Below are 26,256 nucleotides of genomic sequence, written 5' to 3'. Positions count from 1 at the left end.
GTGTTTATCTTTTATCTGAGAACTGAATGATCAAAGGCAGGTTAGAAACCCCCCATTGAGATTAATATTATCTATGGCAAGAAGCTTTCTCACGTGCTTTTTGTCATAGCAGAAAAAAGAAAAGTAACCACCATTTCTCACACTCAGAGTCTAGCAGAGGTATCTCTCGTTATGCACCTGGAATTAACTGTTCCGTAATATTTTAGGATGAATCCTGTCCTAGAGAATCTTCCATCCTTACCTATAACTCCTGACAATGTCTTCTCTACGATCTCTGTAATCTCGACAGTCCACAGATGTAAAGGTTTGGGTGCTATACCAACACACCAAGGTATTTCAGCATCACTGGCCGCCAGGCTAAGAAGGATTCTTTCTCAAAGCCTCCAGAGGGAAACTGGCAGATTTCAGACTTAGATGTCAGACAGGCAGCTCCCCCAGAACTGAGGGAGAATAAGTTTATATTATTTTAAGATTCATTTGTGATACATTGTTGTAGAAGTCTTAGGGACAGGACACACAGAATGTCCAGTTTTGTATTAGGAATACCTAAGCTTTTATTATTACATTTATTACAGAAATCCACAGACTCTGGGGCTGGGTAAATGATTATCCCTGCCACATTCATCATTCATGCAGCTCCCAGGAAGAATGACTGCTCTATATTGGACATAAATGTACTGACGGAGTAATTGAATAAGAAAACCATTCAGAAGTTGAAGGAAAACAGTTCTTCACAGTTTGAGTGCACACACGTCTGCGTGTATTTCACTAGAAAGGACACTCTCCATAAGGAAAGATTACTTTTGCGTAAGAGAGTTTGACATGAGGGTTTCTACGTGACGCTGTTTGACAAGGATATGACAGCTATTTCATGACAATGTTTGGATACTCCAGCGTCTAAGAAGCTTGTTTTGTTTTATTGAACATTAAGAAAATATCCGAGGAAGTGATCGAGATTGAGGTTTTAACTCAACTAGATGGCATCCCAGCAATTCCTCATGAGTCATGTCTATATGAATTAACACAGAAGCCTTAGAAAACATGTTACCCTCCCAATAAGTACGGTCAACATTTAGTCAAAATACTTCATTGTTGCAGAGCTTTCTGAGGCTGGCTTTGTGGGTACAGTGTATCCATAGCTGACTGAATTAACTGAAGATCTTCTTCGCTGATTCTACACATTTCTCATCATCAAAAGGCTTCCTCTGGCTGCCAGGCTGAAGAAACTTCTTCACTGTGGGGAGGTTGCTGACTCTGGTTCTCAGGGCCTGCAACAGAGAAATCCGAGCCTCAGAGAGCAGCTGAAGAGTTATGGTTTGCCCAGCCCTGTGCCCCTGCAGGTCAAATGACCAACCGAGCCCCTCCATCAGCAGCACCAAGGTGGAGGTTGGAGACAGACACCCAGAGACAATGAAGATGAGAGGAAGGAAATGGACTTTGCCCCAATGTAACTTAAAGATTCATTCTGTTCGAGTTGTTCCCGTCTTGTTTGGACGTTAATCCTGCAGACTCACCACTTCTGTAGACTGTGGGGAAGGACAGCTTATTTCTCAGATACATAGACCCAAATAGAAAAAATGGTGGTAGAAAATAGAACAGGAAGGGCTGGGGAGATGGCTCAGCGGTTAAGAGCACCCGACTGCTCTTCCAGAGGTCGTGAGTTCAATTCCCGGCGACCACATGGTGGCTCACAGCCATCTGTGGAGAGATCCGATGCCCTCTGTATCTGAAGACAGCTACAGTGTACTTATGTGTAATAGATAAAATGAATCTTAAAAAAAAATAGAACAGGAAAACCTGGATCCCAGTCATTGTCAACCTTCACTGGGAAAGAAAAATGGGAGTAGCAGGACTGGCAGTATAGCCCAGTGGTACAGCACTTGCCCAGTAGACATAAGTTTTATTCACGTGACCACAGAAAACAAAGGCAAATAGAAAGAGCGTGAGGGCCTAGGAATGGCTCAGTGGGCAAAGTGCTTGCTCTGCAAGCATGAGGACATGAGTTTGGATCCCCGACCCATATAACCTAGGAGAGTAGTATGTGTTTCTGCTTCAATGTTATGGTGCAGAGGGTGGAGAGAGACAACTCTGAAATCCATTGATCAGCCAGCCTAGCTGAATTGATGAGCTCCAGGCTCAGTGACATACTGTATCTCAAATGAGTGAATGAATGAATGAATGAGATGGAGAATGATCCAGGAAGACATCCTATGTCTATATCTGGCACTCATATGCATAAGTGAATGCACATACCCCCATATGAACACATTCATCTCTCTTTCACACACACACACACACACACACACACACACACACACACACGGAGTTGTTGGATTGTGGAAATACGTTTGTAAAGGAGGCCTCTGTAGAAAGAACTATGTAGCAGTGAACAGCAATACGCACTAAGATCTGAGCTCCTGATCTGGAGCTAATCATGCTTCTAGCCACCAGCCAGAGGTCTCTGGATTCTCGAAGGAAAGACCCGCATGTCGGCTTAGTGTTGATATATGCCTTGACAAGCTCAAAGGCTCGGCACTTTCAAAATTCCCTGCTAGCACACATTACCCTCCAGTATTCCTTAGTTAACACTTTCTAAGTCTATATTTTATCTTTGCTGCCCCAGACCCAAGCTGAGGAGTGGCCCCGGGGGCTGCTCTCTTGACTCATATATCAGCACATCTTTAAGTCTGATCTCTCTGCTTCCCTGTCATGCCTGGTCCATCCTACACACCTCTCATGGCTGAATTTAGAAAATGTTAACTAAGGAATACTGGAGGTTTGGAAGTGCCCAACCACTGAGCTAGTCAAGGCATATCAAAATTAAGGTGATGCGCGCATGTGTGTGTGTGTGTGTGTGTGTGTGTGTGTGCGCGCGTGTGTGTGTGAATGTGTGCCTGTGTGTGTGTGCATGTGTGCCTGTGTGTGTGTGCATGTGTGTGTGCATGTGTGTGTGCATGTGTGCATGTGTGTGCGCATGTGTGTGTGCATGTGTGTGTGCATGTGTGCGTGTGTGTGTGTGCATGTGTGTGTGCATGTGTGTGTGCATGTGTGCGTGTGTGTGTGCATGTGTGTGTGCATGTGTGTGTGCATGTGTGTGTGCATGTGTGCATGTGTGTGTGCATGTGTGTGTGCATGTGTGTGTGCATGTGTGTGTGCGCGTGTGTGCATGTGTGTGTGTGCGTGTGTGTATGCGTGTGTGCATGTGTGTGTGCATGTGTGTGTGCATGTGTGTGTGCATGTGTGTGTGCATGTGTGTGTGCATGTGTGTGTGTGCGTGTGTGTGTGCGTGTGTGTGTATGTGTGTATGCATGTGTGTGTGTGTGCATGTGTGTGTGTGCGTCTTTCATACGTGGTGAATCCAGAGAATTCTGATGGGTGGCTAGAAGCATGGTCACCCACCAGAAGCTCAGTGCAGATACTCACCAATACACAAATACAATGTTTGTTAATGTAGAAGCTTGAAAAAGCCCTCCCCAGATACGTTCAGTGTGGAAGGACGAGAATCCCATTGAGATCACGATCAAATCCAAGGTGGGATAGGGTGTGGAGAGAAAGGGTAGGGCCCTTGGGTCTTCCATTATACAAGACAGAGTATGTGTTCTGAGACAGCATCCACCTCAGATTGCTTCCTGTGACAAGCTATCACATGTACTAGCATCTAAAGTTTAATTTTATAGGTATGGCTGGAGGAGAGAGCTAGGAAGTCAGGAAGTAACTGAAGTTGCACCACTATCCGCCTGATGGTCAAAATATTGCTTTCCATGAGGTAAGATATGGGCTGTCTTCAAAGGGCTTGAAACAGAGTACCTTTAGCAGAGGGAAGTTGTCCACAATGCCTGGGTCCATCTCTTCCACATGGTAGAGAAGTTCAACCAGGGAAACATCAGCCCTGCTCAGCTTGTTGCCAACGAGATAATCTTGTCCGTGGCTCTTCAACACCTGAGGAATTCAAGATGTTAGTTAGATCTTGAAGACAACTGACGTCAGATGGGGACCCCTTGAGTTTTCCTGAGCCTCTCATATCAAACGTCCCTTTGCTCCCTTGTCAGGTGCACATAGGGCCCCACGCTTGTCTCTAGGCTCTGGCTCATTATAAAATCAAGAAGCAGATCTCTCTCTCCATCACTGTGTCACCTGTCCTTCCCTACACCTTAGAGACATGCCTGGCTCCTAGCTCCAGTTGCACTATTCCTTCCTACACACCCCGAAAGGGTGGAGCCCTGACCTGTGGGGGTGGCCTCTCACCCTACTCTGTAGTCTCTTTGTGGGAAGTGGTTTTGCTGTGTGACTGCACCTTTCACACATACATAGACTGCTTCAGTGACTACCTTCCTCCTCGTTCTGCTTCCCAGTGCTCTCGTGTCTGTGGCATCTACAGTAGGCCTGAACTGTCATCTCTGCAATGTTGACTCAGACTCTTTATATTATGGGAGCCTCAGCACCGCTGAAGCATCGGGGTTAACTGTGTACATGGCTACAGTCAATTTTCAAATACTAGAAAAAGTACTATAACTATCAGAACAAGGGCAGAGAAAGGGGAGGAATGGATCCACTAGACACACAGGATGTCAATTTTGTCATTAAGTCAACACTGTACATGTGTTCTCTAACTTACTTTCTGTATGTATACATGTGTGCGTGCATGTATTTATCGAGTCAGATTTTCATGTAGTACAGACTGGCCTCAAACACACTATGTACTTAACCTTGTCCGGATCCTTCTCCTTCTATATCTTGAGTGCCAGACACAGGCATGTGTCACCATGCCTAGCTCAACTTTTCTAGATGGATGAAAGTTTTTAGAAAAAAAAATCATGATAATAAGTAATATTTGCCTAAATAGTTCATCCATGTCAAAGTCTTAAGAATGAAGAAAAAACTCCAGTAGCACTACCAATTAAAGATAATATGTTGTAAAATATGTATTAGATTAAGTATATGTATATAGATATAAATCACTGCTTGGTCATAAAGGCAAGCTGTAACGAATGGGGAGCGTCTTTTCATGGGAGACGTCCTAATCTGTCAGCCTAATCACAAGGGCCAGGAGTGAGAATCTGAGGAAATGATGACTTATGTTCTTCTCTACACCCTAGACCTGACACACGAGCAATGAATTAGTATTTGTTGAATTAATGAAGGAAGGAATGATCTAATACACAGTAAGTGTTTATCCAAAGCAAGTGGGGGATTAAAATGTGCTATGGGCTAAAATACCCAGCATTATTGAAATCCTGATGTCAAAGGGGAAAGCACGCAGTGAGGTGAAAGTAAGTGAAGTCAGAGCTTCTTCCTTTACATGCAAGGCTCCTGCCACCATTGCATGCTTGGAATTATTTCTCTCATGCTCATTTTGGCCTTAGGTAGTTCGATTCTGAAACATGGCTTCTTCGTTTGCAAGTGGAATTCTCAGGAAGACGTATACATACAACAAACACACCTACATGTGTAAAGACAGAGCTTTATTCTTTTATTTTGTGTAACTTTTTTTTGTTCTAATTCTGAGAGGAACGTTGCTAATCCTGGCAATTTTCCCCCTTTACATCTCCTCCCTGTCTCTTTCCTTCCACGCCTCTGCCATTATTGTAGATGCTTCAAATCCATCCTGAAATGAACCAATTGTCTTCTGATGGCCCTCTGTCCCGGGCCTCCACGTATGAGGGGCAGAATATTTTCTGACGTGTTACTTTCTCCGTGACACTCTTGAGTCAAAAGGTGGTGATATTCTGTTTAATCAAGTGCACCCCCCAGCGTGACTTGGAGGTTCACGAGCCCGAGTTCTAATTGCAACTGTGGAATCTTTCAGAAAAACTCTAGGGTAGGTCACAGCCCAACAAAAATTTTTGAAAAAAAAAAAAAAAAAGCAAAAACAAGAAACGATTTCTCTCTGCTCTAAGTATCCCAAAGTTTCTTCTCATTCTACATTTACACAACGCCTCCAAAGTTTAGGTGTTGAGTTAACAGGAATGAAGTCAGTTCTGAAAGTGAAGACCAACAGCCCAAGAACAGCCAGGCTGTTCCCTTCTTCCTGTGTTGTGACGGAGGATCTATGTCTGCCCCCCCAAATCAAGATTCAAAGAACCCCAGCCCACAGCATCATTAGCGAGTAGGACCCTTGAGAGAGGAATAGATTAACTACAGGTGAAGTGCTTGAGAATGGCATCCCTGCTCCCTACACAGGGGACTCTCGTGACCCCCACACCCCATCTGCAATTGAAGACACAGACAGAAGGCCAGCATCCAGGAACCAAGGCGCAAGTCTGGCCAGGCACCAACCGGCAGGGTCTCATGTTATACTTCATAACAGGTTTGAACAGGCTTAGCACTTCTGTTATAGCAACTTCAGTTGCTCCGATGTCCCCTGAGGACTCCTAGACCCTCTGAATGGGCAGAAGGTCAGTCAGTGAGCTTCCACTCACCTTCTCATAGGCAGGGAAGTAACGGTTCCTTGCTTTGTCCTTGATCTTGGCAAGACTCGCCTCTTTCTCCCCAGGGGGCATGTAGGGGTAATAGAGAACCATCAACTCCAGATCGGCCACACCTTCTGCATACATGTCGATGCTGAAAAACAGACAAGCTTTCTGCCGAAGCTCTTCCCACCTGAGGTTTTTACACTTAAAAAACACAAAAGGCAGTGGTAAAATTGTTTACCTCTGATCTGTGGAGCCTGCAGTAGCAATCTAACTTTAGACTTGCAGATTAGCAATCCTTTTGGATTTTTAAAAATATATGCAGAGTCTCTGTATGAAGCTCTGGCTGGGCTATAATTCATTGTGTTGACCCACTGGCCTTAAACTCACAGCAGTTTGCCTGCCTTGGTTACTGAGCTCAGGGATTAAAGGCAACACCACTGCATCCAATAACATTCCCCTTTGAATGACCTGAATAGCAAGCAGTGTTCTCCTCTGCATCCAGTCTTCAGTTAACCCTTGGCTTAGTTATTTTTGAACATCATAGTGAACACATCTATGCACATTCCCGTGCAATCATTCCTGAGCACGTATTTTCATTTCCCTTATATATTTATCTAGTAAAGGAACTGCTAGGTTATTGGTGACCGACTCGGTATTTAACCTTTGAGAAATAACCCACAGTATCAGAGAAGACTCTAGTTTGAATGGAGTGCTTATATTGTAGAGAGATCCTGATGATTAGTCTTGGCAACTTCAAAGGCCTTCATTCAGTCCCTTCGAAAAGTGCCATGCAACTCTGCACGGGGCTCTATGAGCCCCAGGCAGGCTGACTGTATGTAGATTTAAATGGTAACCTGGGGTCATGGTTAGCATTATATGTCTTGGAATGGCCAGAACTAGAAGGTCAGCTCTTTGGATCCCTCTCTTTATTGTCAGTCAAAGACTTGGCCTTCGTCCAAAGTTATTGGCTAGAATATCTCTTCTAAAGACTAAACAAATCCTTTGGAAAGAGAATTCCAACATCTTCTATTCTACAGCAAGACTTCTCTAGCCCCACCCCATACTCATCCCTCATCTCTATGGTACTCCTCCTAACAGATATCAGTGTGTGCACATCCAAGCACACACACCATTGTGTTCATGAATCCCTAGCCATGGTTATGTTCACTTATGAGAGGATGAAATCTTTTCCAGAGAAAGTCTACCATACAGGGCTCTCTCCTTCATGTCCTTCCCATAGAGGTTGTATTTGGTGGCAATGTAGTTGAGAATGGCTTTGGTCTGCACCAGCTTCATCCCGTCAATCTCCACCATGGGCACTTGTTCAAACATCAAACTCCCATCTATTGGATGAAGAAAGAAAAAGGAGAGTAAAATGTCTGTGTGTGTGTGTGTGTGTGTGTGTGTGTGTGTGTGTGTGTGTGTTATGGAAAGAGAGAGAGAGATTTTCATACTATGGTCAGAACACTTGAAACAAAGACTATTTCATGAATGCACTGACATTTTAAAAACAGCTTACAGCTTGCTAAATCTTTAATGAAATAGCATTTTCTGCAACCCCTGTATCTTCTAAGTTTTAGCCTATTTTATTTCATATCCAGAATATTAATTCTATATCTGTTGCATGGGATGGAGTATTTAATTCATGTTCACGTATATTTTAGGAACAAGATGAGGGAGGTACAAGACAATAGTCATCTGGTACTATCACAAATAAAAAAGCCCCAAAGACAATATCATGACAAGATCATGGATCTGCTTCTATGTAGGTTCCTGTGTGCTTTTCACTAACACAAAGGGACAATATATACTGGACAGGCCCAGTGATCCTCACCATAGGTGTTGGCCTTCTCCCTTTCTCCCCTTATCCTCTCAGAGGATTCCACATAACCAGCACAATCTTTCTGTTAATCCTTGAACACAGTACGACTAGCAAATCAGTTTGTTAAACCTGCCAGAACTCAAGGTAAGTGACTGACTTCTATTTGCTCCTGGCATCAGGTGAGTTGTATGTGGGTGGAGGGCACTGTGGTAAGCTGAGCTGACTGCACCGAGCATGTGACAGCAGAGATGGGACCCCCGTGGGGCTCTGGAGATGGTTTCTCAGTGACTACAAAGAGCTTTTCAGCTCCTTTAACTGAGAGATTTTCAGATCTGCTCATAGAGAAGACCCATGACTTACAATTTACGGCCCTTTCATCAGGGAACACTACAATTATGTGTAGGGAGTTGGTCTGGTACAGCTATGTATTCAAATGCTAAGTACTGGCCCCCAAGATCTGGTTACACCCCCTCCCCAAGAGCTCTTCAAGTATAAATGATGCTATGTAAACCTTGCCTCGCAAGCTGTTCCTGATTGGTTAATAAAGATGCTTACTGCCAGGACTGGGCAGAAAAGAGGGGAGGAACAAAAGGTTCCAGGATTTGGGGTCTGAGGGAGGGACCACAAGGAAGGGAGAGGAAAGGGAAGGAGCTGCCATGGGGTAGATAGATGGTAAATGCATGGACATGTGTACCATGGGTGGAGTAAGTAGGTCCCAGGCAGAACAAGGAAAGTGATACCTTAGGGATCACCAGAGGGAGTAGACACAATAGCATAGAGGGTTGATATCTGCCAGGCTTTAGTGCTTTAAGGCTTTTTTTTTATGTTTTTAATTTTTTTCATCTTTATTGACTTGAGTATTTCTTTTTTTTATTTTTTTTATTTTTTTTTATTAACTTGAGTATTTCTTATATACATTTCAAGTGTTATTCCCTTTCCCGGTTTCCGGGCAAACATCCCCCTCCCCCCTCCCCTTCCTTATGGGTGTCCCCCTCCCAACCCTCCCCCCATTGCCGCCCTCCCACCATAGTCTAGTTCACTGGGGGTTCAGTCTTAGCAGGACCCAGGGCTTCCCCTTCCACTGGTGCTCTTACTAAGATATTCATTGCTACCTATGGGGTCAGAGTCCAGGGTCAGTCCATGTATAGTCTTTAGGTAGTGGCTTAGTCCCTGGAAGCTCTGGTTGCTTGGCATTGTTGTTCATATGGGGTCTTGAGCCCCTTCAAGCTCTTCCAGTTCTTTCTCTGATTCCTTCAACGGGGTCCTATTCTCAGTTCAGTGGTTTGCTGCTGGCATTCGCCTATGTATTTGCTGTATTCTGGCTGTGTCTCTCTCTCTCTCTTTTTTTTTTTTTTTTTTTTCCGGAGCTGGGGACCGAACCCAGGGCCTTGAGCTTCCTAGGTAAGCGCTCTACCACTGAGCTAAATCCCCAGCCCCTGTGTCTCTCATAATAACAAAGGCTTCTGTGTCTTTTATCTGGGAACAATACGTGTGAAGTGGGGGAGAAACTCCCCAATAGATATTGAAAGGCAATGAGGTGGTGTAGCAACCCCCCCCACAGAATAATAATAACCACAACATGACATAGGTACTGTCTTATGATTACAGCTAATTATACGCTTATACCTCCCACCAGAACCCCACCCCACATCCCCAGGAACACTTAGATCTATGTATTACCACTTCTTAACCTGGCCAGGTCATCCCGAGTTTTCAGAAAATTTTCTTCAAACTAGAAAACAGAAAGAACAATGAAGTCTTTATTAATTCATTTCATTATGCTCCGGGTGTTTCACTCTAATGGCTCCTGTCTCTAGATAATATGAATCAAAGAAGATTTTGTTTTTTTACAGTTTGGTACACAGGTGAACTAAGCTTGATGGATGGAAATGTACAGCAGACGTCTTTAAGAAAGGAGCTGTGGTTACAACTGTTGGGTTTCAGACCCTGGAGGGGTGACTGAGGTTCCTATTTAACATATCAAAGTGGACCTGGCCTCCAGGTTCCCCCAGCATCCCTGTGCTTAGCTGTTATCCCACCCTCTGCCCAGAACTTTCCAGCCCAGGGGCGGGGCTTCCCCTTCCCCAGAGACCTCGCTCTCCCTTCCCTTCCCCTCCTGTTCCCCTCCTTCTCCCTCCCTCCCCCTTCCCTCCCCCTCCCCCTTCCCTGTCCCTCCCTCCCTCCCTGGGCACATGCTTTCTCCTCTCCCCCATCTCAATCTCCCTGTCTGCATGGTGATTTTCTGGGCCTTCTTCCTCGGGATTGGTGAACCCACCTGAGAGCTGCCCTGCAAATAACCTGCTTTTTTTTTTACTTTTAATTTGGCTTGAATTGGCTTATTTCATGGGCAGAGAAAACCTATTATCTTGGTGCGGAAGACCAGGGAGAAGTTAAGCCCCTAGTCCACGTGGAGACTGAGGACCTCTCCTTTCCCTCCTATCTTTCTCTCTGCCTGATGTGATCAACTTTTGACTGGGTGAGTAATCTTTTCCCAGCAGCCTAAGAAGAACCAGGTTCTTCTGCTGGGTCTAAGACCCCCAGGATCCCTTGCCAAGCTGGGATGTGCCAGGGCAAGCCCATTCTGGAGCAAAGAGGATCTTTGTTTAGGAGCCTTAGGGTCCAGAGCTGTCTAATACACACACACACACACACACACACACACACACACACACACACATGCCCCAGATACCAGGTACGATGCTGTGTTCTAAGTCCTCCAGTTTTCAGCGCAGGCTGGGCCAAAAATTGATCACCAGCCCCCCTAGGGGTGCTTGCTGTGAAATTTAATGTAACCTCATTGCTAAGAAGTATTTGAGTAAGGAAGGAGATAACTGTCGATGCTCTCATGACCTCTCTGACAGTCCATATGGCGTAGTGTGCAAGTATTTTCAAAGAGGGTACTGTGTTTATGGAGACCTCTGCAAATACGAACACAGCAAGCCACCGAAACAGGAAGAAGTGACTGCTACAGATCTGAGTGCAAAGCTATCACCCATTGCTGCTTCCTCAAGTCTCCCTTCTGGTGTTGGATCACTTGCTGAAATGAATCCAGGCGAAGCTGAGTCATGAAACCCAAACTTTCCAACTGTAGCAGCGGGTTCAGAGGACTGGGTGAATGCCATTGAGTTTGTCCCTGGGCAGCCCTACTGTGGCAGTACTGCCCCTTCCTGCACTGAAGTACCCCTGCAGGGCTCAGTGACCAAGGAAGAGTCAGAGAAGGAGCCAACTACCGTGGAGACAAAGAAGCAGCTTTGCCCCTATGCTGCAGTGGGAGAGTGTCACTATGGGGAAAACTGTGTGTATCTCCATGGAGACACCTATGACATGCATGGCCTGCAGGCCCTACACCCAATGGATGCTGCCCAGAGGTCACAGCACATAAAATCGTGCATTGAGGCCCATGAGAAGGACATGGAGCTCTCTTTTGCTGTTCAGCGCAGCAAGGACATGGTGTGTGGGATCTGCATGGAGGTGGTCTATGAGAAAGCCAACCCCAGCGAGCGTTGCTTTGGGATCCTCTCCAACTGCAACCACACCTACTGTCTCAAGTGTATTCGCACGTGGAGAAGTGCTAAACAATTTGACAGCAAGATCATAAAGTCCTGCCCCGAATGCCGGATCACTTCTAACTTTGTCATTCCAAGTGAGTATTGGGTGGCAGAGAAAGAAGAGAAGCAGAAACTCATTCAGAAATACAAGGAGGCCATGAGCAACAAGGCGTGCAGGTATTTTGACGAAGGACGCGGGAGCTGCCCATTTGGAGGGAACTGTTTTTACAAGCATGCGTACCCTGATGGCCGTAGAGAGGAGCCACAGAGACAGAAAGTGGGAACATCAAGCAGATACCAGGCCCAACGAAGGAGCCACTTCTCGGAGCTCACTGAGGAGAGAGAGAACAACCCCTCTGACAACGACCCAGAGGAGGTTGTCACCTTTGAGCTGAGCGAGATGTTGCTTATGCTTTTGACTGCAGGTGGGGACGATGAGCTGACAGACTTTGAGGACGAGTGGGACTTGTTTCACGATGAGCTGGAGGATTTTTAGGACTTGGAGCTGTAGCAGCTTTGCGTGGTGCAGGAACGGGTCTGCGGAGCCTCAGACAGTAGCTGTCCCCTGTGCTGTGTGGCAGTGCGTGTGGCTCTCCTAGGCTGGCCTCTCAAACTCCAGGTGCTGTGATCACTACCCAGGGCCTGTTCCTCTACCCTCACCTTTCCCCCAAGAGTGTGTTGTTTTCTCTGTTTCAAAAGTTACAAAAATAAATCTTAAAGTTAAAAAAAAGTATTCAAGTATTCAACTCTTTCATTTCCTTTTTATGGGGGGGTTATTTATTGTATCTATTTACTTATTAATCTTTTAATTTTTTAAGTCAATATACAAAGAGGTTTGTTTTATTACACATTGACACACAGACGTGTGTATATGAGTGTGTGTGTATATGTGTGCACGCGTGCACGTGCATGTGTGTGTGCCTGTGTGTGCGCTGTTTGTGTGTGTCTCTGTGTGTGTGCACTGTATGTGTGTGTCTCTCTGTGTGTGCACTGTTTGTGTGCGTGTCTCTGTGTGTGTAGTTTTGTGTGCGTGTCTCTGTGTGTGTTTGTGTGTGTGTGCATGCTGTTTGTGTGTGTGTGTGCACTCATGTGTGTCTGTGTGTGTCTATGTGCGTGTGTGCATTTGTGTCTAATTGTCCTTTGTGCTCATTCATCTCCATTCCCCACTGCCTTGGCCTCACCTCTTCTGCCACTCACTAGCTCATCCTTAAATAATTCAGATTGTTTCTCCTGAGAAACAATAGGAGGCTGGGCTGGAAAAAGAGCTCATTTGAAAAAATGCTTGCCTCACATGCAGGGTAACCTAAGTTTGACCCCTAGATCCCATGTGAAATAGCTGGATATGATCATACCTGCTTGGAATCACAGAGCAGGAGACACAGAGATCTGTGCAAAGCTGAGGCTCCTCCCTGGCCATGCTTGGTGTGCACTGTTTGTGTGTATGTCTGCGTGCGTGCTGTTCGTGCAGTGAGCTCCAGGCTGGTGAAAGAACCTGTCTTTATACACATTAAAATGAAAGCTGGTTGGTCTGGCTGGTACTTGAGAAGTACACTGCCGTTTGCCCTCTCACCCACACACATGTGCCTTCCCATGTAAACATAAACATATATGCATCTGCACACACTGATAAACATACATGAATAACTGCAAATAAAATATAGATATGCAAAAACAGCTATAATATATGATCATATAAAAAACTAAGGTAACGGGGTTGGGGATTTAACTCAGTGGTAGAGCGCTTGCCTAGCAAGCACAAGGCCCTGGGTTCGGTCCCCAGCTCCGAAAAAAAAGAAAAAAAAAAAACTAAGGTAACTTAAGGTCAAATAGACAGTGTTCATTATCTAGTCTTTTTCTCAATTGGCACATTTGGTTGTTTTTTTGTTTTTTTGTTTTTTTGTCTTTTACAGATTATTACATCTAAATAGAGTATACATTTTGATAAATTACACATATTTTGTTGTTTTGAATATTTATTCTCTGCATGTGCATCTGTGTGTGCGCGCGTGTGCGTGCGTGTGCGTGCGTGTGCACGCCTGTGTGTGGGGGGGCAGTTTTTATCTTAGGTCATTCAGTAAGACGCTTTGTCAGTTCGTGTGAGGAAAGTGTTTGACAACGAGGTCCCACTTAAATGACTCATGCAGAACTTACCTCTACTCCAGCTGCAGCCAGGAGCCACCGGATGGGCTCCATTCTCCCCCTGCCATCGAAGTAGTGAAGGACTGGCTTCCCCGGCATGGCAGCAATTGCTTGAGTTCTCTAAACAGAGATGAAGCACAGCCTGTTCTAACAGTCTGTCCTACGAGGGGGTCTGGACAACGGCTGCTAAAGAAGTGTCTGCCTTCTTTAGGGCAGGGTCGGAAACATTCCTGGACTCTGTTCCATGGTCCAAATTGGTACCTATCAGGAGCCACCCTCAGGTTGCACCAAACCAGTTTAGTGTATCCATCGGTTAATATGTGACTTAAACAAAAATAGGATCAGAGTTCAGAATGGAGGATGGTAACGTGTGGGACATTATAGGAAAACAAAGTGCCAGCAAACTACAGTCTCTCTCTTCCTTCCCCTCCTCTCAGGTCCCTCCCTCTCCCCCTCCTGGTGAAGGTCTAACCCAGGGCTTTTCACAGGCTAAGCGAGGCCTGTATCCCTGAGCCTCATCCCCGGCCCAGATCTCCTCTAACACACCGCCTTTAGCACGCACATGGCCACATGAACTGCCTATTTCTCCATGGCTCAGTTAAGGAAACTGGACATCAGTAAGTTTAATGCAGTGTGCACAATTGCCCTGAAGTCAGGGATGGACAGGAAGAGTCAGAGGGAGGAACAAAGACAAGAAGGATCTGTTCCCTCATAAGCAAACATATCAAACCCAGAGGACACGGCTGACAGAGCGATGGCCACGGCAGCAGGCACTGTTCGGCCCTTTGGCTGTTAAGCTGCATTTGACCGAAAGCAGATAGCAGACACCTGCAGACTTCGTGCTTCTACAGTTCAATGTGGAATCAAGGGAAAGAAGTGTTGCTGAATCCATTTTACAGAACACAGGAGCAACACCAAGAAGACCCATTTCCCCAAATTCCTGTAGCTAGACAAAAGCCTGCCTTTCCCAGGAACTTGGGAAGCCTGAAGCAGGTTCCCCTCTACCAAAAGGAGCCATTTCCCTTACCACAGACAGAAAGTTATCTGTGGTTCCTAATATCATACCCAAAACCATGCTGGCCTCCCCTCAGTATCACAAGTACCCACTACACATTTCAACATGCATGTTAGCAGCCTAGCCCTTCTGGCCTTTAACCCTAAACTTTCCCAGCATGTGGACTTCCCAACCCCAATCCACTTGTTTTCATTATAACCCTGCTATTTTGGTTATATTCCCTCTTTCGCCCACGCTCTTGTTATCTTCTTCTCTGTGTCTGCCTTTTCTAGCCCCATATGCTCTCCAAAGCTCCTCTCCCTCTCCCCCTCCCTCTCTCCCCTCCTTTCCCTTTCTCCCCCTCCCTTCCCCTCTCCCTCCCCTCTTTCCTCTCCTCTTCCTCCTCCCCCTTCCTCCAACCCCCACCCTCCTCTATTCTTACTTCTTTTATGGCCATATCCAGTCTGGTGGCCATGTTCAGGCTACTGCATTCTGTCAGACTACTATGTTCTCTCTTTGCTATGGACTCTGTCCAGTATCCTCTCTTATGTCAAAAATAAAATTCACTGGGGTTGGCGATTTAGCTCAGTGGTAGAGCGCAAGGCCCTGGGTTCGGTCCCCGGCTCCAGAAAAAAAGAAAAGAAAAAAAAAATTCACCCCCTTAACCACACCTGAAGCGGTCAAATCCTCAATTTATCTGGTGATGGAAAAAAGCAAAGGGGGGACAAATGGACCCAATTCCAACAGGTTGGGCCACTCCTAACTGAACCAGGCTACTGCTTAGAAAGAACTCTCCTAAGGAGTGGGTTATTTGTTTCTCCTGGCTTTTGCCACCCATCATAGTCAACTCCAGATTAGATCTGTCCTCTTAACTTCTTCCTCCCTCCACCTACTCTCTTCTGATAAATGTCACCGTGGAGTTGCCTGCTCTGACTCTGACAATCCCTGAAGCCTCTAGTAGGAGCCTACTGCTTCTGACTCCTTCCTCAGCCCCTCCTGCAGCTTACTCTGTTTCTACAAAAGGCACAGTCGGGACAAGTAGCTTCTCTTGTCTGACTGGGATCCCATCACATGGGAAGGATGCTTCTCCTTTGTGATTTGGAGACATGTAATTTGGACCAGACACCAAGCTAAGGTTTTTCCACATCTGCCACACTGGGAATCCTCATCAGTTTATCGTCATTTTCTCCTAATAAAAAAGTCATTTGATGGAACCCTTAAAAATTGAATTCAGTGTACAGCTGTGGAGATGGGTTTTGGAGAAATCTATGCAAAAATAAACTGCTGATCTACCATTCACTCTTCTGTTTGAAACAAAGTCTAGGCTTTATTAACTACTGTATGATGGCTTGAATATGGTTGGCCCAGGGAATGGCACTTTTAGGAAGTGTGGCCTTGCTGGAGTAGGTGTGGCCTTGTTGAAGGAAGTGTGTCAGTGTGGGCATGGGCTTTTTTTTTTTTAAGATTTATTTATTAAACATAGGTACACTGTAGCTGTCTTCAGACACACCAGAAGAGGGCATCAGATCTCATTACAGATGGTTGTGAACCACTGTATGGTTGCTGGGATTTGAACTCAGGACCTCTGGAAGAGTAGTCAGTGCTCTTAAACACTGAACCATCTCTCCAGCTCAGGCATGGGCTTTAAGACACTTTTCCTAGATGCAGAGAAACTAGTATTCTTGTTTGCCTTTGGAACAAGATGTAGAACTCTCAGCTCCTCCTACACCACGCCTTCCTGGACACTGCCATGCTCCCCACCTTGATAATGGACTGAGCCTCTGATCCTATAAGCCAGCCCTAAATAAATAATGTCCTCATAAGAGTTGCCTTGGTCATAGTATCTGTTCATAGCAGTAAAACCCTAACCAAGATATACGGTATTAGAATTTTTTTTAAATATGAATGGAAATCTCTAGGTAGGTTATGTAATCCAACTTTTTTGATGAAGTAGAAAAAGGATAGGATGTACCAGAGTGCAAAAAGTTAAGCAGATTGGTGAGTTTTTAGTTTCAGTGTGTGTATGCCATAAGTACCGTTATAAGTGAGTCTGTGTGCTCATTTGGTCATTGTGAATAAATAGGAAGTCTTGACTGAGTCCAGTAAGGAAATTTGACAGCGTCCCATCTCAGGCTGCTTGGAGGTAGGACACAGCAAACAAACAGAGAATAAAAGGCAGTGGCTTCTGGAATAGATGGGACCAGTGAGGTCATGGGTAGAAACTAAACACCCAGGGATTGCTCCAGTGCTAGACTTAGGGGAAATCACATTTTTTCCCCCTCAGCTCTAAAAAGCTGTTATAGAACAGAATAGATCCCCTTGAAGAGTGTTTGATGGTGTACAGTTGGAAGCACTATCCTTGTCTATACCAATAGATGCATGTTTTTAGGTAATGTATACTTGGATTTAAGAGAACAAACTACTTTAAATAGTTTCCCTTAAAAGCAGAGCTCCTAAGCCCCAAACTTTATGTAATAAAATTTGTTGTAAAAATAATCACCCCGTTAATTTTACAGCTGTAGAGTGTGAGTATTGCATGTTCTTATCAGCTGGGATGATTCAGAAGAAGGAAGCGAGAGTAAAGTTTACGTGGCGGCAGGTGAATACTTGTTGGGAACACTGAGCCAAGAGGTTCAAATCTGCTCACTAATCCGATTAGCATCTATAGAGGATCATGTTACATGGTATTTCATCATAATGCCCTTCACTTGGACATTCTCCAGTCTCCATACAAGAGCTTTCCAATGGTTAATTCTCCACCAGGACAAAGGGAATCACACAGCCTCACAGAGTCAACAGAGGATGAGAACCAGAAGAAACTGAATGATTTCATGAGGTCTCACGTGTTCCTCAGCCACAGCCATGCCTGAGGAGGAGCTGTCCTGTCAGTAACCACCAGCTGTTGGTGCTCCTTCACAGAGGTCTTCAGGGAGTTCAGGGAGAAGCAACACACTCCCGCTCTCAGAGTATTGCACTTGTCCTAGTTACAGGTCAGGGCTTCTCCACTCCACCCTGGAGCCCTCCTGAGCTCCATGCTGCTCTCCTGAGCACCTACTGCCCATTTCCCAGAGTCCTTCAGCCAAGTCAGTGTTGGAAGAGGGACTAGAGGGAGCATCTAACACACGAATGCCTTTCTGTTAGCAGGTTTTGGGAGACTTCAGGGAAAGAAAACACAGATAAAGGTTTTCGGTGCTTTACTGTGAGGATTTAGGAACTCAGTGTGAGGAAGATTAATGTTGCTGTATTTGTCCCACTAAGAAAACTTGCTGCTGAGTGAGTTGGGACACAACTTCCATCCCAGTACCTGAGACGTCGAGGCAGGAGGATAAGAGTTTGAGCTAAATATTAGCCAGATGTTTCAAAATAATAACAAAACAGAATACAAGCATATAAAAAGAACACGAAGAAAACATGTGTGGGGAAAAATGAGCTTCTTTTGAAATGAACAAATCCATAAAGGCTTGAAGTAGTAAATTAAAGGAGTTCTATTTCTGGTGAATCTTAACATCTGATTAAGGGTGACACCTTCAGAGGTAGAAGGAAGTCTCACAGATTAAATCCTTCCAGCTTTGGAGACATATGAACTCAATAGATTTCTAAATCTGAGTCTCCCTTTCCCTTCTCACTGTAGAAAGTTGCACCCTCCCTCCAGAAGCTAATGAACAACACAATAAATCAATAGGCATAACACTCACAGCAGAGACATCACACAAGCATGTTCACCATTGCCTCCGTTCCTGGGAGACTAGTGTGTGTATGAACACATCAGCCATCCATCATATCTGAAGAAACCATGATGTACCAGCGAAGGATGATTTTCCAACATGGTCCTTTCTCTCTAGAGTTTAAAGATATCCATGTGCCTTGTGGAAACCTGGCAGAGAACAATGTGTTCAATGGTAACCTCACATATGTGTTTTGGAAACCTCAATCCATGAATCCTGATTCAGATGACCAAGCAAAAAGAACCATAAGAGAAGGCAGGTGAGCTAGGAGATTGGGGATCTCTCTGTTTTGCATTGGGATGGGGAGCTACTTGCCAGGTACAGAAAACTTTCAAAGTCTGAGATGTCTCCCTCCCTCTGGTCACATCAGGACCACATCTCACTCAAACATTACTTGGGTAGCATCTTGCCAGCCCGCTCCTCTAAAATGTCTATTCAATATCCTTCTCCACCAACTCACTTCCTATGAATTGTTAGACCTGGTTACTCTGACATCTGGACTTTCAGAAAACTTCACAGTCTTTCTTTTGTAATAGGTCCCTTTCCCCCAGTGCTAACATTTGTTCTGTGTCATTGTTGACTTCCACATTCTAATGACCTCCGCATTCTGGCTACCTGCCAAATGCTCCCGTGTTTGTCCCTCCTATCCGTAGTTCTGAGAACTCGGGTCCTTCAGTGCTCCCGAGCCAGAGCTTCTGCTGCTTACCCACTGCTGAGTTTGAGGAGACCTATTGGGCTGCCCCAGTCTGAGGTAACTTTACACTCTTGGATGGTAAAGGTCAGAAATCCCTCTCAACACCCTATAATGGAGAGTGTAGCCCTTCATAGAAAGAGTAAGTCAAAAGGGGGCAGTGTTGAGTAGCTATTTCCTCTGAATTAAAACACAGTCCCATAAAGGGAATAAACTATGTAGGTAAGTCTATGAAAGCTAAGGAAACCTAATGGCCCCTCCATCCCCATAGGATCATTTTCTGAGAAGGGATTTTCTTCAGTGTAGTTTTCTACAGTCAAAGGTCTATAGGAGGCAGATTTTGAGTCATTTCCAATGCCTTTGATCTGGTTGCTATAAGTAACCCCATCAAGTCCATGGTTCACCAAGCCAGAGGTGGATGACATTTTTTCTTTCATTTGTCAATGACGCCTTCTTCGGGGTGAGTAGATACTTATTCACGTCTCCCCAGGAAAGGTCACAACAACTGACAGTGAGGCTGAGGTTGGGCCACTCTGTCCCTGCCTTTCTTCTGCTCTATTAGGAGATCTTGCACCCTACAGAGATGACGTCACTGACGATCTACTGGATCAGTGACAAAGACGAGATGAAAACCCACCACTCCTACTATCTAGAATTAATTGTTTCTAGAGCAGTAAATCTCTGCTTGGACTTTCCTAGCCTACATAGTTGTATGACATTGTTGCAGGCAGTGGAATGTGTGGTTCCTCAGTGCTAGCCTTAGCAACTTGCGGGGTTCTATTCAAAGACTAAATTCTGTGAAAGCTGCAGTTTTGGGACTTATGCCCTGGAGAAGAATTTCAGGATAGGTCAGCATAAAGCAAAGTTGACGTTCTTTAAGAAAAGATCCTGCCCTCCACTCATGGTTCAGGGAGCATCGTGGAAAAACAGGTAGACAGAACCTACAAGCTGGAAAGTGAGGAGGGAGGTTGTAAGTAAAGTGCAGTCCTCTTGACATGATGTAGCTACTGCACACTTGAACTCAGCCATGCAGCCAAGGTTGCCTGCACGAAATCAAGCCAGTTAAAATCCTACTGTTGGGGGTAGGGAATTCCAGTGATCCATCCCTAATGGGAGAGCTATTGACAGCTCATGGCAGATGAGGCAGGGGAGTACCTTCCCTTGCAGGGTGGGGAGTGGAAGTGCCTTGGTAGGTTTCTCATGACCTAGTGGATGATTCTATACCTGTTCGTATTTGGGCAAAACTAACTGGACTCAGTATAAAAACAAGAAGATGACAGGAAGCTGGGAGGGTGATGCGTTTGAGAGGGGACGGGAGTGAGGGGTGAACGTGGCCAGGATACCTCGCACATATAAGGAAAGAATGCACAGGAAATAAACTGCAGAGTCACTGCCTAAAGATAGTTTTGGTATAGATTTAACTAGACAGATGGGGAATGGGAAAGGGGGAATGGAGGGAGAGAGGGGAAGAGAGGGAGAAAGAAAGGAAAATGGAGGGAGGAGGATGGCTATTTGGGGCAAGGAAGGACAGTAGCAGAACAGAGAGGGCAACAGGGTAGCAGAAATACAATATAATGATAGACTGCATTGAAAATATCTTAATGAACTCAGTTACTTTTTACAGTTACTGTAGGCTCTACTTTTCTGAAAAAGGAAGGAATAATTGCATGTATCCAACTATAAGCAGATAGGTAGGTAGGTAGGTAGGTAGGTAGGTAGGTAGGTAGACAGACAGACAGACAGACAGACAGACAGATAGATAGAGCTGTTAACATAGTAGTGTTATAATTTAAAGGATTAAAATTAAGGATTTAAAGGTTAGGCAACATGTTTAGGCAGGCTTACTTTTATCCAAAGACTCCCCCCACCAATAAACTAGATTGTGCATGGTTTATCAGGCATCTTCCACTGGTATGTAGTTTATACGGCATATTGTACTAGTTTTTAGACTGATAAAATAGCATACAGTTTAAAGAGGTCAGTGATCAAGACACATGCTTTGACTCTAAACATAATTCATAATCTTAAGTGTCAGCCAGCAGAGGTGAGGACCTCAGTTTTGTTCCCCATGTCTAATTCTCTTTGTCTTGTCTCAGCATCACAAGTCACAGTTGCACATTGGTTTCTTCTATACAAAAAGCAACCCTAGCCTAAATGTAAACAGTCTCAACCTCTTCTAGGTGATCAAATGCACCAGTCCCTGAGCACAAAAATAGCCAGTCCCTGAGTGCAAAATTCCATCAATCCCTGGGCTTGCACCATTCACAGGACTTACAATTGTACCAATCCCCACTCTGGAATATTCCAACCCTAAGAAACCCTAAATGAAATCTGTCTCTTGCTCACTTCCCTGCTGTTTCTATCCTGGGTTGGGGGGCAGTCGCCCTCCTGCATCTCTCTCAATAACTCTCTTGGGTGAGGTTTTATGTGCAGTGTGACTTTGTACCATTTCTTAGTTCCCTACTGCTAGGATGCCATTCCACTCCCTTCAAAAACGCAACATTCCCATAGGTGGAATCTTTCGCCTCAGAACTATATCACCTCCATGGGGGACATCCCCGCTCATAGCTGTAGCAACTCCATTGGGAAAGTCTTCTCCCTAAGGGCTGTAACATGGACATGTGCTATACTTCAGACAGGCTTTCCTGGTGCCTGCACTCCTCCTTGGGGTCTAAGCCAGTCTACCTGCAACAACACACTCACCTTCTGGCTCACTTATCACTTGGCACCCCATTCACCAAGGGCAATCTAGTAAGACCCTTTGGTTGGGTATAAAAGCTTTCCTGAGTCTGAGGAAGTAATTTTTAGCACCTGACATTCTGCTGGTAACCCCAGGGGTACCCCCAGCATGATTGTTAAGGCTAAGGCTGGCCCCCTTTACCTGACCCTTTCCTTCCCCTACCTCTGGAACTGCAATCCTTAAGTCCAACCAGACTATTATGCCCTATCCTGCACTCTTCTTCTTCCTCCCTTTCAGAGCTGGCAATAATCCCACAGATCCTCTAGCGACCATTTCAGACCCTTCCCTCAGGCTTGTCCTCACATCTGGCCTCCATAAAAGCCCTAGTTCTAGGCTTGAGTCTCTGCTTAGGCTTAGTCAGGCTAAACCCCTAAGCAGTGATGATCCACTCGAAGGCTCCTGTCTTCCTCCCCTCCTCCCTGGGTCCTGGGTTGCCTGCAAATACAGGCTGCACTCTCATCCATGGGACCGGTGTCTTCCGTACCTTTTCATTTCCCCTTGGGATTCCTTTTAGAAAATCTTCAGCCCCTCCACGTAGCATCCGACCTGAAGGGCTCCATATTTATTTGCTTTTGCAATTGAATCTGGCCTTAGATAATCTACCCCTTGGATAATCAATCCAAAACGTTGCCTAATGACATCCTAGGTCTCAGTATTATTCGGGATCTCTACAAATACTGTTGAGTGATACAGGAAATGGAAAGAGATTTCCCATTCTCTATATTCAGGCTTTCTTTCTCCATTCCAGGGAGTTTGTCTCTGTATGGTCTTCCTTCAAACACACACACACACACACACACACACACACACACACACAGAGAGAGAGAGAGAGAGAGAGAGAGAGAGAGAGAGAGAGAGAGAGAGAGAGAGAGAATGTCTTGTCTTTTAAGTTATGGTTGATGAACCTGTAAGTTTGTTGCAAAGTGGGAGCCAGCAGCGGGAGGAGAAAGCAAAGGAGTAGGCCAACTACAGTAAGTGCTGTAGACCCTGACTGGGGGCTAGTGAGGCTCTTACCTCCCTGCACTGTCCATTATTGCCAGAGCTCATTTTTTCTATCTTTAAGCCTTGTTTGCTCTCATCTTACTGGGTTCATTTTCATGGACTCTCAGGTGTCTTTTAGGCATGAGTGACAGTAGAATACTGTCTTATGTGTTCCTCCCCACCATCCCTATAGGGACCTCTCGTTTTTTTATCTTAGACCTCAAGGATACCTTCTTTTCTAATCCTCTAGATCCAGACTCAAAATATCTTTGCCTCTACTTAGGCCGAGCCGGTTCTACCCCAGGGTTCAGCCCACATCTATTTGGTCAAGCTCTAGCCTGTGACTTATTCTCTTTATCTCTTCATAAACCCAAGCTTATCAAACACTTAGATGATGTCCTTTGTAGTCCATCCCTGCAAATTAGCCCGGACAACACCTTACTAAACTTTGGATCTGACCAGGGATAAAGGGTCTCACCTACTCGATAAGTCTCCCCTCTCTGGTTCCTGGAGCCTGCTACACCCCCAGGAGCTCTAATTGGGCAAGTTAGTAAGAAACTTTGTATCTCTTCCGCTATTGGAACCCTCCCTGTTTCCTTGCCTCCTGTAAGCCCTTCCTGTCTCTCAGCTCCCACTTGGAACTTATAGACACTCCCTTTCTCACGGTCCATTTCGTGACCCTTCTTCACTTCCTCCATGGACTCATGAACTTTTATTAAAGCCTCCCTCCGTCACTACAAACAGCTTGACCTCGGTACAATTCAATGGCCCAAACTGCCAGGGTCAATTTTCAGTGGTGGCAACTTCTGTCACTGCACAAACAACGGATCTAAAAATCTTTTATGTCTAAACTTTCTCTCTCCTCACTGCCTTCTGTTTGCACCTGTCATGGGTAGCTTTTACATAAAGATGCTTATTTTCCAAGAGGCCCTCCCCTCTAACCAACAGTCCTTCCTAACAAGGTTGGTGAATTGTTCTTTCAGGCTATCAAAAGCCAAAATTCAGTTCCTTAAAACTCCCTTATCCATCTCTCTTTCACGCCTGTTTTCCCTATGATCAAAAGGAACGTTACTGTAAAAAGTGGTCAGAAACTTAAAGAAGTTACCCACATTGGTCCTACAAATACCCTGGGACAAATCTTGGCTGTCCCGATTGCAGATCAGTTACTGAATAACACCGTGGCTGACCACTCTGAAGGATGTTGGTTGTGTGTCCCTTCTGGGTCAAACCCATGACCACCACTTGTGGCCTCGCTTATCAGTCTTTGCAGCTTGCTTTAAGCCAAATCTCACTCCCACCACTTGCCTTTCCCACACCTCTCGCTCTGGTATCACTAACTGCTTTAACTCCGTTGGGACACATCGGATTCCTCAGACTATGTAATACCCTCACCCTGAGCATAACCACCCAGCCCCTGTGTCTCGAGGGTCACAAGCCTTGATTCTCTGAAGGACTCATATTTACTGCTGAACCCCCCCCCCACCTACCCTTGGCTGGGTAGTCTGGGGCTTGTACCCTGGTGTTTCTTTTCCCACAATTATAAGTGGTTCCTGGAGAGGAACCCTGGCCGGTTCCCATCCCTGGGCTTATCCTGGCATGGCATGAGAAAGGAGTGGTTCGGGTCTTATTCCTTCTTGTGACCCTGGAAAAAACTCCTGGCATTGCCACTGGAAACGATGAGACTTTCCTTATTATCTATTATCAGTTTTCCTTTCAGTTCATTCAGGACCTCCAGGGGGTGACTCAGACCATCCTCATCCCCCAGGGCCAAAGAGACTGGCTGGCAGCCATGGTTCTACAACATCAGCAAGGATTCCTTTTACTAAGAGCAGAGAGGTGGCCTTTGTCTCTTGTTCAAGGAGGAATGTGCTTTTGAGTTAACCAATTGGTTATAGTAAAGAATCAGACGTGGCAGCTCCAGACAGATATCCAAAAACATTAAGAAACTGCTCAATGGCTTCATTGACAGTTTAATAAGGAACTGAATACTGCCTTTCCTCCTTTTCTTAATCCTACTAGTGACACCTTGCCTTATAAACTTCTTGTCTAGATTTCTCCAACAAGAGATCTGAAGGACTTCTAACCAGACCTTTATTCAGTTGTTATTATGCAATGACTAGCCACTATCTACTGAGCTGGAGGCTGTGACTATGGACTACACCCTGATAGTGAAGATCAAGTTTGCCCCCAAGAACTTTGGCACCCCCAATCAGCAGAAAGTAATCTAATGAAAATGTTGCACCACCCCTCCCTACCACCTGGCTGCATTATTATTAATTATTATTAATTACATTTTACTATTAGTATTATTAAAACCAGGGAATGTAGGGTAAAAGGTATAAGCCCACTTCTGGATGGCAAAAGCTACCCAAATCCTTGAGCATGAAAACCCACCACTTCCCGAGCTCAAAATTCCTGCCAATCCCTGCAAGCCCAGAACTTGAAATCTTACTGATCTTCACCCTGGAAATCTCCACCTTAAAAAACTCCCCCCTCAAAACAAGTTGTGTCTAAGCCTTTCTCCTGTTCAGTTCTCACCCTGGCAGGGGCAGCCACCTTCTCATATCCCTCCCTAGAAATCTCCAGTGCGAGGTTTGTTGTGCACTGTGTCTCTGTGGTACTTGGTTCCCAACTGCCCAGATGCCTTTCCCTTCAGAGCTGCAACATTCCCATCAGAGCTACAACACAGTAAGTCCCACGCTTCTCTTCCCTGGACATAATTGCAGTTTGTCTAGGGTTATTACCTCCTAATGGTTATTTATGAGGTTAATTTTCTCTTCCCATTAAATTCTCATGTCCAAATTTCCTAAACCCTTTCCTTTTACATCTCTGTAACAATGTATCCATCAGAAATGGAATGGACAATTTTTAGACTGTCCTGAATGCAGCATACCTAGTCAGTATAAAATAGGTGTTTTCTTGCACTAAATTATTTCCTAGGAACCTAAGGGGTGCGTGTGTGTGTGTGTGTGTGTGTGTGTGTGTGTGTGTGTGTGTGTGTGATAAAGATTTGATTTAGTACTTACCTTGCTAAAAATCTGTTCCCTCTGAAAAGCTAGCTCCAGCGTATGAAAGAGTTTCTGCTGTTCTATAAGCTATTTATTAAATTTGAATGAGCCCTTCCCAGTTAAGGGGAGACAATCCAATAAGGGGAAAGCAGCTCCTACAGTGTCCAGAGGCCAGGAATTTACATAAGGGACTAG

At 45.2% G+C, this 26,256-nt stretch overlaps 1 protein-coding gene and 1 pseudogene across 7 annotated transcripts; one reads left to right on the top strand and one right to left on the bottom strand.

The window, feature by feature from the left end:
* Nucleotides 1-534: 534 nt before the first annotated feature.
* Gsta3 (glutathione S-transferase alpha 3) lies at nt 535-26,256 on the bottom strand. 6 transcript variants are annotated; one of them, XM_087567195.1, is made up of 8 exons: nt 26,080-26,127; nt 18,612-18,790; nt 13,935-14,042; nt 9,916-9,967; nt 7,624-7,756; nt 6,420-6,561; nt 3,808-3,939; nt 897-1,268 (listed from the first exon to the last, which is right to left on the bottom strand). In XM_087567195.1, the coding sequence occupies exons 3-8, from the start codon at nt 14,019-14,021 to the stop codon at nt 1,149-1,151; spliced, it is 666 nt and encodes a 221-aa protein (XP_087423321.1). In that variant the 5' UTR covers nt 14,022-14,042; nt 18,612-18,790; nt 26,080-26,127; the 3' UTR covers nt 897-1,148.
* Nucleotides 10,311-12,513, top strand: Mkrn1-ps1 (makorin ring finger protein 1, pseudogene 1; annotated as a pseudogene). The gene has a single exon (XR_015629448.1). The product of XR_015629448.1 is annotated as a makorin ring finger protein 1, pseudogene 1 (transcript).

This window comes from Rattus norvegicus, chromosome 9 (genome assembly GCF_021556685.1).
Source record: "Rattus norvegicus strain SHRSP/BbbUtx chromosome 9, alternate assembly SHRSP_T2T, whole genome shotgun sequence".
Taxonomy (NCBI): Eukaryota; Metazoa; Chordata; class Mammalia; order Rodentia; family Muridae; genus Rattus; species Rattus norvegicus.
The sequence above is the reverse complement of the archived record's forward strand: the minus strand, read 5'-3'. Positions and strand labels throughout refer to the sequence as shown.

What these genes read in the sequence shown, in the direction of transcription:
- Gsta3 (XM_087567195.1), bottom strand. Translation starts at nt 14,021, where the DNA reads ATGCCGGGGAAGCCAGTCCTTCACTACTTCGATGGCAGGGGGAGAATG. An exon ending in TGGCTGCAGCTGGAGTAGAG is followed by an intron (nt 9,968 to 13,934) that starts GTAAGTTCTGCA and finishes TCTGTTTTCTAG; the next exon opens with TTTGAAGAAAATTTTCTGAA. An exon ending in GACATGAAGGAGAGAGCCCT is followed by an intron (nt 6,562 to 7,623) that starts GTATGGTAGACT and finishes TCTGTTTTTCAG; the next exon opens with CATCGACATGTATGCAGAAG.